Source organism: Dryobates pubescens, chromosome 5, assembly GCF_014839835.1.
Source record: "Dryobates pubescens isolate bDryPub1 chromosome 5, bDryPub1.pri, whole genome shotgun sequence".
Taxonomy (NCBI): Eukaryota; Metazoa; Chordata; class Aves; order Piciformes; family Picidae; genus Dryobates; species Dryobates pubescens.
Window position 1 is genome coordinate 37,296,334 of NC_071616.1, and position 14,734 is coordinate 37,311,067.

Genomic DNA, 14,734 nt, shown 5'->3' on the forward strand with positions numbered 1-14,734 from the left:
GGAAACGTGATCAGAATGAGAAGCAAACAGGAAAAAAAAAAAACTACTCCTGACAGAAAATGTAAGGAAACCAGCCGAATGTTTGAATTGATGACTGATGTTGTATGGTTTATGTTAAATGTATATTCTTTTAATCAACGAATAAAGCATTAAAAATTGATGGCTGTATAAAATATTTTATTGTATCAGCATGGAGGCTTTTTTTTAGGATTTAAAAAGCAACATCGTTTTCATAAGCTGTGTGTAACTGGTAGCTCCCCTTGTGTTTGGGGTCGGCAGAAGAGTCTTAAAAATCAGCAGTACAGGAATTTTGGAAGGGGAAAAAAAAAAAACACAAACCCAAAAAAGAATTGGCTGAATTTTGTCAACATCAGTTTGGTTGGGTTTTGGTTTTAGTTTGGGGTTGGGTGGGGTGGGTTTTTTTTTTTGGTGGTTGGGGAAGGGGAAGTATGCTTTGCTGAAGATCAGCCTACCAGACCAGTTAACACAAGCAGTGTTTCATGACGTACTAGACTGATACAGTAAACTGTGGACTGTAGAATATAGAAGACTTTATTTTTGAAGAAATTCCTGCATCCGTTGGCAACTGCTTAAATCAAAATCTAATGTGCTCAAGAAAAATGTGTAGTACTTCTTTGGTGTCCCACTATTAAATAGATTCTGAATACCTGCAATGCTTCGGTTTGGCGTTTTATCCCTGCTCCAGAGTACGCAGCGCTGCATCCCGAATGAGAGCTGCAGGTGCCTGGTGAGCTGTCGAGGAGCTGTCAGGCCCTGCAGTGACTGAGTGTGCCCTGACAATTGTCAGAATGCCTGTTCGGGGGGTGTGTGTGTGTGTCTGTGTGTGCCAAGCATGGATTTGGCCTGAACTTCTGCACTTTGTTTCAGGATAGAGTCCAAACTGCTACCAAGTTTTAGGACTGGACTGCTGCTTGTGGAAGCAGTCTCCCAGATCTTCTAGATTTGGTAAGCGTGATCGTTTACCAACTGACTTACTGAAGGAGTGCCAGGGGAATAAAGAGAAGGTAAATACAGTGACAGCTGCTCCTGTTCCAGCAAAGTGAAATAGCAGGATTTGGTCTCAGAGCCTTTCAGGGAGCCTCTGGAGGGACGTTTCTGTAGCAGTTAAATCTGATAAAGGTTGTCCAGCATCATCTGGACCTTAACTGTGGCTGTAAGATCAAGATTTCTGGTTTCTTCCATGTGGCTTCCTGAAGCAAATGCTGGTTTCCAGTTGCAGGCTGTTAATTGTCTCTCTGCAGATTACTTTGTTTCTATGAGTAACTGCCTTACTTAACACAGCTGGGAGGTAACTTGTTTACCTTTCTGTATGTAAATGAGTACCTCTCTTTAACCTATTGCCTGCTTTGGTTTTAATTATTTTGATCTTCAAAGGTAAGACATGGTAGAGAGACGTGCAGTCCTTCCATTTGCTGCAGCTTTAGCCACAGTGTTTGATAGAGGCTGTACCAATGAATGTCTGTTACTCCAGTGATGATTTTTCACATGGTTTTAAAATTTTCATACAGCCTGACATCTTCATCACTGGATGTGGCTTGTGTTCCAGGCACAAAATCAATGTACTTACACCAAGACTACTGTCATCTTCCTTCCACGTCTCAGGAGTGCAGCGAAGTGTGAGTGTGTAGTGAAACCCATACCTTGAACAGTGCTAGGGAAACACACTTCCATTGTTGTCTTAGAAATACTTAGAAGTTGGTTTTGTTGTTTGTATTTTCTAGCAACAATATGACTTAGTGATACCAGGATGAAGAGATTGAAGCTGAAGCAATCTAAAATCGAGTACTGTGTCCAGTTCTGGGCCCCTCAGTTTAGGAAGGAGGTTGACTTGCTGGAACGAGTCCAGAGAAGAGCAACAAAGTTGGTGAGGGGTTTGGAACACAAGCCCTATGAGGAGAGGCTGAGGGAGCTGGGGTTGCTTAGCCTGGAGAAGAGGAGACTCAGGGGTGACCTTATTACTCTCTACAACTACCTGAAGGGAGGTTGTAGACAGGCAGATGTTGGTCTCTTCTCCCAGGCGGCCAGTACCAGAACAAGAGGACACAGTCTCAGGCTGTGCCAGGGGAGGTTCAGGCTGGATGTTAGGAAAAAGTTCTATACAGAAAGAGTGATTGCCCATTGGAATGGGCTGCCTGGGGAGGTGGTGGAGTTGCCATCACTGGAGGTTTTCAGGAGAAGACTTGATGGGGTGCTTGGTGCCGTGGGTTAGATGTTTGGGCGGTGTTGGATTGGTTGATGGGTTGGACGCGATGATCTTGAAGGTCTCTTCCAACCTGGTTTATTCTATGTATTCTATATTCTAAGTGTTGGGAGACAAGGATATACCCATTGTAGAAGGTGCACTTGCACTTGGGAGTGGGACCTTACAAACTGTGAGCTTGCATAATCCCATATGGGATTTTAATTATTGTTCTCCCCTCTGTTTTTCCTAACAGGGCTGTCAGTTAGCCTTGCTGCATTCTAGATTCAGCAGCAGGGCTTGGAACACAGGCCTTTAGTTGTTAACTGAATTGCTTTTTCTTTCAGGGTGGAAAAGGGACTTAAGAGTCAGAAAGCAACTAATTGGCTAAAAATGCTGCAACAGCTGAATTAAACTAACAGTTAATTTAACATGGATGATGCTTTACCTTGTCTGTTGTCAGAATTTGTTGTCGAGTAGCTCAAGTATAAAGGTTTATCTGAGAGCTTTTGAGGACTGAAGTGGAAGGAAGAAGGAAGAAATTGCAGGAATGAGCCATAGAAAAGTTCTGCAGCTGAATTAAGCCTAGCTAGAGATAATGGTATGAGGAGGAATACTGAGCTGGGAAAGAAGCAGCTCCCTTGGCAGCCTTGACCCAGGCAAGTACAACAAAAAATGGGCTGGGAGGGTTTTTTTTGGTAACTTCTAATTATGGGGTGTGGTGGCTGCATTTACATGAAAGGCTGAAGCTGTGTTGTGTGTGTGTTGGGATGGCAACAGAGCTGCCCAGTGCTGCTACTGCAAGTGGGGACTTGTCTGTAAAGTTTCCTTTGTTATCAGAAGAGGTTCCTTAGCAGATGGCTGCATTGAGTAATGACATGGTTGGTTTTCAGGTTGAAGCTAAACTGTTGGACCAGCCAACACCACCTAGAAACAGTAAAAATGGAGCTAGGCTCTGTCCAGACCCAGCAGGGCACTGAAGTGTCTGCAACCAGCCTACAGGTAAGAGCACTATGCCTCCTGTAATGGCCATCACCACAAGGGTTGAAGCAAGGGACCTCGACAGGCTGGGCAGATGGGCAGAGTCCAACGGCATGAGATTTAACACATCCAAGTGCCGGGTTCTGCACATTGGCCACAGCAATCCCATGCAGAGCTACAGGCTGGGGTCAGAGTGGCTGGAGAGCAGTCAGGCTGAGAGGGACCTGGGGGTGCTGGTCGACGGTAGACTGAACATGAGCCTGCAGTGTGCCCAGGCAGCTAAGAGGGCCAATGGCATCCTGTCCTGCATCAGGAACAGTGTGGCCAGCAGGAGCAGGGAGGTCATTCTGCCCCTGTACACTGCACTGGTTAGGCCGCACCTCGAGTACTGTGTCCAGTTCTGGGCCCCTCAGTTTAGGAAGGATGTTGATTTGCTGGAACGAGTCCAGAGAAGGGCAACAAAGTTGGTGAGGGGTTTGGAACATAAGCCCTATGAGGAGAGGCTGAGGGAGCTGGGGTTGCTTAGCCTGGAGAAGAGGAGACTGAGGGGTGACCTTATTACTCTCTACAACTACCTGAAGGGAGGTTGTAGACAGACGGATGTTGGTCTCTTCTCCCAGGCAAGCAGTACCAGAACAAGAGGACACAGTCTCAGGCTGCGCCAGGGGAGATACAGGCTGGATGTTAGAAAAAAGTTCTATACAGAAAGAGTGATTGCACATTGGAATGGGCTGCCTGGGGAGGTGGTGGAGTCACCATCACTGGAGGTTTTTAGGAGAAGACTTGACGGGGTACTTGGTGCTGTGGGTTAGTTGCTTGGGCGGAGTTGGATTGGTTGATGGGTTGGACGCGATGATCTTGAAGGTCTCTTCCAACCTGGTTTATTCTATGTATTCTATGTATTCTATGTAAACAGTAACGTCACAGGAAGAGGCAATGCTCAAAATGCACTGATTGGCACAAAACCTTTAGTGCTGCAGTTTGCCACTTAGTTCTTGTGGGCTTTAATAACACTTTTTTTGGCAAATCATAGCAATCACTACAAAAAAACAAAAGCAGTCAGAACATGCTGCCACGGCAAGCCATTTAAAAAACCCAACTATAATTTGTGTCTCAATGTTTGCCATGGCGTGTTCTTGACTTCTCTTGAAGTGTATTGGGTATAGTCCTGTGCTTGTTCTAAAGAAGGAATTCATTCCACCTCACCTTGCAGTTCCAGTTACCTGTACTACGTGTTGGGATAAGCATGCTTACAGAAAGCTCCTGTCCTAGCCCAAGCAGCCAGTTTGCTGACAGCCTGTGAGAGCTGAATGCATTGGGAACTGTGGGTCTGTTCTACCTAGCTTCACTAATCTGTTTGCTACAGACCTGCATCTTCAGAGGCAAGGGGGGAATGGTGCTGAAGCATGACATAGCTCTGACTCCTTCCTCCCATGTCACGAATACACACATCTTCAATGAAGCACTACTCCCCACCATCCGTTCTGAAGGAGAGCTGCTCTACTTTTCCACTTCCCTCTCCCTCCCCTACCCAGTTGGCAGGGTAACTGCCACTTTCTAAAGCTTTGATAACTGCAAGATAACCTACAAGGTCACTAACAGAGTATGGATGTAGTAGGGAATCCCGTTCATTCCTCTTCACCTCCATCTGTGGTACCACATTAACAGGGACACTGCCTTCATGTTCCGTAGACTTTTATTAACTTTCAGCTTGTTTTCACATTCTATTCATAAAGCAGCAGACATCACTTTTGGCATGCAGAAAGAGTCCCTGTACAGCTCCACAAGGACAAAGCAGCTGGACTTGTAAAATACAGTTTCACATGATTTAATTTTATACACCTCTGAAGAGATGAGTTAGAAATACTTAATTTAAAAGGACTATTGTACAGCTGAACTCAGTCACAATATTAATAGTTATTTTGTTCTTTATTTACAAAATACTATCCTGAGAATTTTCTATTAAGCTTCAATTTGAGCAAAGTAGTTTGTAGAGACCTAAGTAACAAGGGTTACTTAATGGAAGGACAGATGCCCTCAGAGCAGCACGCTGCTCAAGTGACTGTCAAGTCTCCTGCTGTGCTTCTGCTTGTTCTACAGCTGATGGATTCGACTGAGGCGGCTCCATTCTACTGTCAGGAGGCTGTGGTGGTGGAGGCAAAAATCCAGGTCGTTGAGGTGGGTAGTGAGGGTAAGATCTCACTGGAAATGGATTTCTTACTGTGAGAGAAGCAAGAGGAGGCCAGTTACTATCAGTCACGAGAGTAAACACAGATCTGCTTCTCCTATCCCTCAGCAATGGCTTGCCTCAATAGCAGACCCAGGCTAGGTGTTACAGTCTAAAGATGCTATGGAGGAGGAGGATGAAACAATCACTTGCCTCAGCAGTGACCCGTGACAGGCTCACAGCAGCAGCCAGATGCTGCTTGTTAATGGGCTATTGCTGCCACCATTACCTTTGGGCTGCTATAGAAGCCTGTGGCTGTCATACCTGACAGCTATTTCAGAACACAAATGGCTTCATTCTTCACAGGTTAATCAGAACAGCTGGAGCCTGGTCACAGGATGTTAGGGGGTGGAAGGGACCTCTGGAGATCATGGAGTCCAACCCCTCTGCCAGAGCAGGACCATAGAATCTAGTGCAGATTGCACAGGAATGCATCCAGATAGGTTTTGAAAGTCTCCAGAGTAGATTCCACAGCCTCTCTGGGGCGCCTGTTCCAGTGCTCTGTGACCCTTATAGTAAAAGAAGTTCTTCCTCATGTTGAGGTGGAAATCCCTATGCTGTAGTTTACATCCACTGCCCCTTGTTCTATCACAGGGCACAAATGAGAAGAGGCTGTCCCTCCCTTCTTGACACCCAACCCTCATATATTTATTAAATTCCCTCTCAGTCTTCTCTTCTCCAGATTAAAAGCCCCAGGGCTCTTGGCCTTTCCTCGTAAGGCAGTGCTCCAGTCCCTTATTCATCCTTGTAGCCCTCCCTTGGACTCTCTCAAGTAGATCCCTCTCCCTCTTTAACTGGGGAGCCCAGAACTGGATGCACTATTCCAGGTCTGATCTCACTAGGGCAGAGCAGGGGGGAGGAGAACCTCCATCAATCTGCTGGACACGCTCTTCTTAATGCACCCCATGATCCCATTTGCCTTCTTGCCCACAAGGGCATAGTGCTGATGCTTTGATCTTGCCCCACTAATGCAGAATCTGAGGAAAACCAGCAATGGGTGCATCCCCAAAGCTTCTACTTGCTCTCCTGCCCTCAAGAAGAGTCCTTTAAATGCTGAGCAGTATGGGAATGGGGCTCTCCCAAGCAAAGCTAGTATCTGTAAAAACATCATCCAGGTCAGCAACTGTGAGAAAGGAAGCATGCGAGGCAATTAGTCTTAACCAGAAAAGATAATCCCTGGTAGCTGAAATGAGAAGTAGTGTGTGGGAAGCAAGATGTAAGTGTTCACCCAGCGTGGCAACTCACTCCCTGCACGAAGCATTCACGTTCATCACCTTGAAGTAAGTGCTAGCAAGGGCTGTGTCTACGTACATGGCAGTGGAGGGTGCGGAGGCCCAAAGTCTCGTACTGGAAAACATTCAGGTGGCCTAAACATGCCAGCAGGAGGAGGAGGGAAAGGAGGTCCTCGTCGCATGAAAGGTGGTCTAGGATCCATAGGCATCAACGGAGGCCTGACTGGAGGGAAAGGTGGAGGAGGAGCAAACCCTGAACCAAGAGCTTCACTTTCAGATACCAGCGACTGATCAGGTAGGGAGTTCTGCAACGCAATGGAAACAAGGAAGTTACTCCAGGGAAAGGGATAACGAAAGGGAACACCTACAGTCCCCTTAGGCCCATTTTGATGTGGACTGTGCCACAAGCTGACAACTAGTTCCAACTCTGCCTCAGCTATGGTACAATCCTCAGCAAGGCTCTCTATGTGCACTGATCATCAGCTTGACCACAGTTTCATCTTTTTGGGCTAAGTTTTCGTTAGGGATTATATTAATCATGCATCAAAATTAATTCACAAGGCAGTAAGTGCTGTGATAAAGGGAAGGTGTGGGTTTGTGGTTTGGGCTGCACCATGCAATGACCAAAGGAACAGAGACAGGTTTTTCTACATTAAAACTGCTTTAAATCAAGTTTCTGCTTAGGTACTTACACTCATGGTGGAATGGTCTTTTGTGTCACTACCGCTTGGCTCTGTTCGTGGGCTGTTTTCTGAAGAGGTTTGTCCATCTGTATGCAAAATTTAAACAAGTTACTCACTGCTGACCACCTCCTTCCCACCACTGATTTCAGAATACAGAGACAAGTATAAATATCCAAATCCATTTGCTGTACCAGGCAGACAACTGAAAGACAACTGAGGCAGACAAAGCTATGCTTGAGCATTTTCTTCAGCTTCTGTCCAAGCTGCACAAGAATCACAAGGCTGCAGCTTTTACCAAGGTTTCTTGTATCCAAATAAGGCTCTTACTTCCATTTTAGGTTCGGGGGTTGTTTTGGTTTAGAGTGCATTCTCCTAGTGATACACCTTAACAGTACTGTAGCAGTTCCACTTTTCCCCTCCCTCCTGCTAATTTGCTTGCTAAGTCCCACTCCAGGAATGAGTGCACTACCATACAGAGAGCTTGACAGCAATCCTATCCAAGGCTGACAAAAACTGGTTCTTTCCTTAGCTGCTACCCCTCACAGAGACTTTCAGAACTACATCAGGAAGTATTAGAAAAGCAGAAGTGGAAACACAGACTTGGGGAAGAGGGTAGGAAGGTGAATGTTTGTGCAGGAACAGAACTGTCTTCTAGTAGAAAAGCAACTCTCTGTAAAGCCTAAACCTTCATTGTGAAGCAGAATTCAGTGTTCTCAGCTCTCACCCTCTGACAGCACAAGAACAAAGGTTCTCTCTCCAATTGCCAGAAACTGGGCAAAGACAGTAACTTGCTACTCATCAGGGAGTAACTGAATACAGAGTTTCTGTTGCAAGTTTAATGGTTTCAGCCCAGCTGATGAGCTAGACACATGTGACTTACCAGGCATTAAATAAGGATGAAAACTGCTTAATAAGTATTAAGATGTTAAGCTCTTAAACTCTTTTAGTGATGAGGCTTAAGTCATCAAAACTTTGCCTCTGGGCTTCTGGCTAGGATTTATAGAATCAATCCATTCAAAACAAATGATACCAGGGTCAGTGATGTGTGATTTAAGTTGGGGACCACTGCATTATCAACTACAAAAAGCTGCAGATATGGCAAACCATCTGAAGGAGGAGACCTAAGGACCTGTTCAGTGCACAAGACCTAAGGACCTGTTCAGTGCACAAAGCCAGTGGATAGTTGAAAATTCTGCTGTTGTTCTTTCAGTCTCTGTGATTCTTAATTCTAACTTCACCAAAGGTGGCAGGGAAATGCAAGAAGGGTTGGTGATATTTTAATGCTGTGGTGAGCATCATGGGAGAGACCAGAACAGACTCAAGGCCAGTCCTGAACAGTTAACATACAGAACAATGAAGAGGGACAATAATAAAACACCTGATGACTACCATTCACTGAATCCAATCCACCTGACAGCAGAGACTGCTGTGGTTGATAAGAGGGAAAGATGGGACCCAGGCCAGCTGGGGTTAAAATGTTTTTGCAAACTGGAACATTTGGTTTGTGGTACCTATAAAGTTGTCCTCTTGCCCTAGCTTACATCACACAGTCAACTCACAGTGACATTCTCCATTTGATAGTGTCATGGAAGCAATTCCCACCTGTTCTATCAAAAGTCTGCATGTTGTAAGTGCGTAGTTCTGCTGGTCCAGAAAGTCTTCCAGTATTTGGAAGATTAGGGAAAAAGATTTCTTGCCTTCGAGGAGGGAGGATTGGATCAGTGTAAGGCTCACCTGACATGGAAGAATCACAAAACAGGTCAGTGAAGGCTTACTCCCTCCCTTCCATACCATTTTAGACCAGAAAACTTCTCTGGAGATCTTAAGCTCTTGTAGATATCCAAAGTAACTACAAATTAGGGGGAGCAAACAAATCTTTACAGTCCCCAAACACAGGAATCCCATCAAGGCTGTACTTCCACAGCTTATGTTTCTAAGGAGCTGCCAGTGAGGAACTTCATTACTCTTTGGATTGACATAGAGTAGAAAATCATAACCTTCAATATTCTGTGTTATAAAGGGTGGGACCTTGGAACAAAGAAGCTCAACATAGCAGTGAAGGTCAAGAGCAAAGTAAGGTAATGACTGTTTTAAGCCATTCTTAGGTAAGAGTGCTGCTTTCTGTTAGGTTTCAAAGGGCTGCAGTGTGTTTCCACCAACTTTCCTGAATCAGATCTAGCAATCAGTCATACAGCTACAAGATAAAACTGTCATCAGTGAGACTCGAGTGCAAAGATGGGGCAAGGAAACAAGTCTCCCTCTCTGCAGTATCCTGTCAACAGACCAGATCTGTCAAATGAGAACCTGCATCTGGAGCAGACTTTGCATTTTATACTCAGGCTTCCACACAAATGTGTACCAACTACAATACTGCTTGTGGCATCTAAGAAATGAGCTTCTTTAATCCCTGTACTTGTAGCATTTTTGCTTCTTTCTTACAGATATACAGAAAGGTTGTCCTGCCCCATGCATCATTGACTTGAGAGGTATCAGCAGTACCCTCTGATCATCTCTCTCTTCCTTGAGGATAATGTGCAATACAGTTGTTCAGCTTGAAGAAGCAAGACTGAGTGTGGTGGTGTTAATTATCCACGAGGCAGTACCAACACAACCCTGTGTACTGAACAGGATGAGTGTACCACAGGGCTGCTAGCAGGATGCTGTGTTTTGCAAAACCAACAAAAGCAAAGCACTAATTTTTCAAATAGCTTTTGAAGGCTACTGTACCATTGAAACATTTTTCTTTCTCAGATCTCTTACTTATCCAGCCCAGAAAAGTCCCAGCAAAATGATGAAAGCAGAGAGGTGAGTGTACACTGTGCTAGCATCAGTGTGTATTTAAAAGAGCATAGAGGAAGTGCAAGACAGACACTGCATGGCAGGAGCTCCATTTACCCATCTACACAGCAGCTAAGCAGCTTGTTATACCTGGTGGAGACAGAACCATCCTGCGCTCTCTATCCCAAGGAGGAGAGAGGGATCCAGTGTCTGATGGCGGTCTGTGAGGATCAGTTAATCTGTCAGAACTCAGCTCTCCTCTTTCGTTGCCACCTTCATACGTGCCAGGTGGTCCTCTGGATCCTAATTGAAGAAATCAGGTAACTATTTACCTAGGTATTTTAAATCCTCTATTATGGCTTTCTTCATTAAGTCTGAAAAGAGTAAAATAAATCATGGAAGGCCAGCACTGGCAAGGTATGAGAGGTTCATGGCTCCACAGGACACTCCAGCTGTTTTCTGATGACCTATTACATTTACTACAAGAGTTTAAAAGGTTGAACTAAGACTTTTTCATTCCAAACAAACAAGAATGTAATTTAAGAGTACCTGCAATGTTTGTTTAAAACATTTTAAGAGTTTAGGTTTACTTGAAGCAGAGGAACACCAGTGTCCTCACACTAAATCTTTGTAGTGCTAAAAACCCTGCTTCTAACCACACTCAAAATTAGCACTGTCAAAGTTAATACTCCCACCCTCAGAAAATATCACACTACATTCAACACTCTTCTGGTTCTAATTGTTGATTCAAGGGAAAAAAAAACAATAAAAGAAGACCTGGTCAACACATAACCAAGTGCAAGAGAAATTGTAACAGTGAGGGATTTTAGGTTGCAAGCTTCCTTTAAAACAGACTTGGCCTGGAAAGTGACAAATACTGAATTCTGGAGTCATTCTCTAGTTTTCCATCCTAAAATTCAATCTAAAATTTGAAGCCATTTCATGTTTTGTGTTCCATGAGATGAGTACTGTAATTGCTCTCTAGCTGGCATTATTTAAACACATCATGTGTTGAACCTGCCTAAGTTAGTGTTCCATTGTGGAACATGGTAGTTATGCCACTGCAAAGTCTTTCCAGCCTACTACCGCATCCTGAAACCCAGTTTTTTACTTCTCACCAGCAACAGCTGAGCTTCAATTTAAAGATGCATTAGACAGATCAATTTCATTACTTACTGACTATATACAAGTAGTCAAGCATGATTTTGCTTGTGTGTGTTATAGATACAGTTGAACACTCAACCTCCAGCTTTTCTGACTTATAAAGTCAGAAAAGTGACTATAAAGTGAATCAACTTTCACAGGCTCCTGGATGTGCCTTTTCCTTTTTAAAGAAAGAACTAAAGTAAAAAGTAGTCCATGTATGCTGCTCTTCCAAAAATCAGTGCTGATTAGTGAAATCCTTTGAAAAAGAGACATTTGGTCCTATTGCCCATAAAATAAGTGCAGGTTTCAAAAGTTCTAACAGTAGCAGTAAATTAAATAGCATCTTCTTTACCCTAGCATTTATCTGTGCTATTTCCATCAACATCTCAACCACAAAGGGACAGTGTTTTTCTTCCCTTACAACCCAGGACACCATGGCTTGCTTTCACTTACTCCTCAACCTCCAAATTTTACTCCTTACACACAACCTTCCCAGTCCCTTTTATCACTAAGGAACAAACTGTCTCCATGCCTCAAATTTAGGGCAAAGGGCAGAAAACAACTTACTGAAGAGTTAACCCAAATAAAACTGTCTCCTGTTTTTGACAATGCAGATAGCCTCTCCTTCTCCCACCAACTGTAGATCAATGAGATGGAAGGGGCAGCATTCTTTCTCCAGAAAGCTGACAGACTCTTCTTTACTTTAAAATCACGAGCTTACTTCAGCAGAATCCCATTTGTCCAAGAAATAAAGCAAGAGTGATTGGAGTTGTTCACTTTCCTCAATTTATGCTTCTAAAGTGACTCCACTGCTCAACCTGCTAGTAACAACTAAGCAATTCTACACACTGCTACATACTGCACAGCAAGCTGATAAACAGGGAGAGTTTGCCCAATCAACTGATACTTAATTGGTTGTTTTAAGACTTTTTGTTTTGGTCACCAGCAAGAGGAAAAGGTGTGACAGGTTTATAGGAGAGGAAAGAGAAATCCAGAATAGATACATTTTCAAGTTTAAGAATTGTACCTCTTCCTCCTCCTCCACCTGGAAGCATAGGTGAAAGCCTTAAAGGACCCTCCAATAAAGTTGGAGGGGAAAGAAAAGCTCTTGTTTCAGATGAAGGCCGGCCCATTGGTGAGGGTCCATATGGGGAATGCTCTGGAACAGTTAAAACAAAATACTCAAGTTCACAATGTTTAGTTTAGCAAACTGTATAAAGTAAATTAACTTCTCAGGTGACGTTTAAGTGGTGTAAGTGACATAACAATTGTGCTCTCATTACCGCGTGTATTCAGTATTCAGTATTACTAAGGTTGGAAGAGACCTCAAAGATCATCGAGTCCAACCTGTCACCACAGACCTCATGACTAGAGTAGGGAGGACACTAGTGCCCACTGCAGGCTTGAACTCACAACCTTCCCCATTAAAGGTCTTATGTGCTACCAACTGAGCCACACCATATAGCACTTACACATTCCCAGTCTGCTCTCACCGAGCACTACAAACACGCCTAGTTTCAATAAAATATTCCACATGACCTAGAATCACTTATGACCCATTTCTTTTAGGATGACTGTTATTGTAAATACCCATGGCCAAGAGAGTTTTCAAACAATTACATATGTGTGGTCTTGGGGAACAAAACCATAAACCGAAACAATTAGGCTCCATTTGCCAATTCAATACTGTACCTCTGCCAAATGGTCTAACTGGAACATCAAGAGCATAAGGGTCTTTTTCTAAAAGGTCAAGTTTAAATTCTATTTCAGTTAATCTGCAAAGAAACAAAAAGAAAACAGTAAATAACCAAGAAATGCAGACATTTTACTGGAACACGCCGTTTCCTGCTAGGCTTTCCACTTAAAAGGTTAACAAAGCAAAGCATTTTATTCCCTAAAGAAAAAGACAAAGGATGTCACAGAACTCTGACTTCAGGAATTTCTGAGAGCATTTCTCTATGCTGCTGTATTTAAACTCTAATTCAGAAGTTGAAGGGGCATGTTGGACGTCACAAACCCTGGCATGACATTACTCAGAGTACTCCAAGTTGCATTTCAAACGTTAGCTTCACAGACACATTCATCTCAGCCACCATCACCTGATCTGTTAGCTCAGCGTTAACTTCTGAGTTAAACTGTAAAACTCCATGAGGTAACCACGACACCTGGTTGATACACACTGATTTCAAGCTAACAAACATGAACGAGCCCCCAGGCCTTTGAGTTCTTGCACTGCACTCTGCTTCTCTCCTGGAGCACTTCATAGTTCTTTCTTTGTTGCCTGTTGCTACTACAGAAATGCTCACGTGACTCCCTCTTTTCCAGAACTCCAGGGGAACACTCTGTTCTCTCCTCCCTGTTTGGGCTAGGAGTGATTAACACAGGTCTAGATACACCAAGTCACACAGCCCCAAAGCATACAGGCCAGAGTGTGTTTGTCTAGCACCAGAGCAGGACAGCACTTACGTTTGTCTGTTGTGCGCATTCTCTTTTTTCAGATCATTGAGGTTTCTCTCAGCTGCTCGGGCTGTCAGCTTTGGGGAAGGACAAAAAAAATCACATGCTTAGAAAACTGCTCTTTATTAATTAATACTTCATAAGTATGATGGGTCCTAGATCCAAAACATTTATTTTTTGACTCTGAAGTGTGCAGACTGTATTTTCACAAGCTCTGACTGGCGTACAAAGCCTATGAAACAGAGCCTTGCATCCATCACAGAGGATACCACAAAGATGCTAAAGGGAGTGGAACATCTTCCTTGTGAGGGAAGGCTGGGGAAGTTGTGTCTCTATAGCTTGAAAGAGACTGACAGGTGGCCTCATCTACGTTTACAAATATGTGAAGGGTGAGCATCAGGAGGATGGAGCCAGGCTCTGCTCAGTGATGTCCAGCGACAGGACAAGGGGCAGGGGGTGCAAGCTGGAGCACAGGAGGTTCCACTTGAACATAAGGAAAAGCTTTTTTGCTGTGATAGTGGCAAAACACTGGAACAGGCTGCCCAGAAAGGTTGTGGTCTCCTTCTCTGGAGACATTCCAAACCCACCTGGACACATTCCTGTGTGACCTGCTCTGGCATGGGGGTTGGACTGGGTGAACTTCAGAGGTCCCTTCCAAGCCCTACAGTTCTACAATTTGGGGGTGAGGAGGGGTGTTTGGAGTTTTATTGCCAGGGCAAATAATATTGCAATATTATTCTACTGTGCTCATAAGCATCCAACTTAACTATTCCAACATATAAACATTTTCAATGTTTTCCTATATTTCTGCAAGAAATACGTGTGTGTCAGGGTAACAGATTACCAGATTTGGTTATCTGGCTTTAATAAGAAACAAAAAAGGGCTAAAGCAGCCTATTCAAGATGCACAAAGAATAGAACAGAATAAACCAGGTTGGAAAAGACCTTTGAGATCGAGTCCAACCTATCACCCAACACGAGCTAATCAACTGAACCATGGCACTAAGCGCCCCATCCAGTCTCTTACTGA

The 14,734-nt window shown here is 44.0% G+C and overlaps 1 protein-coding gene across 1 annotated transcript in view; it reads right to left on the reverse strand.

The window, feature by feature from the left end:
• Nucleotides 1-4,867: 4,867 nt before the first annotated feature.
• Nucleotides 4,868-14,734, reverse strand: part of MIA2 (MIA SH3 domain ER export factor 2) — a 42,062-nt gene continuing 32,195 nt past the window's right edge. The window contains exons 22-29 of the mRNA XM_009909375.2: nt 13,714-13,781; nt 12,940-13,022; nt 12,275-12,406; nt 10,252-10,404; nt 8,926-9,057; nt 7,333-7,409; nt 6,720-6,945; nt 4,868-5,401 (exon numbers count right to left, since the gene is read on the reverse strand). Of these exons, the coding sequence (XP_009907677.2) occupies nt 5,247-5,401; nt 6,720-6,945; nt 7,333-7,409; nt 8,926-9,057; nt 10,252-10,404; nt 12,275-12,406; nt 12,940-13,022; nt 13,714-13,781 (1,026 nt within the window). The 3' untranslated portion in view covers nt 4,868-5,246. The remainder of the gene's footprint in view (nt 5,402-6,719; nt 6,946-7,332; nt 7,410-8,925; nt 9,058-10,251; nt 10,405-12,274; nt 12,407-12,939; nt 13,023-13,713; nt 13,782-14,734) is intronic.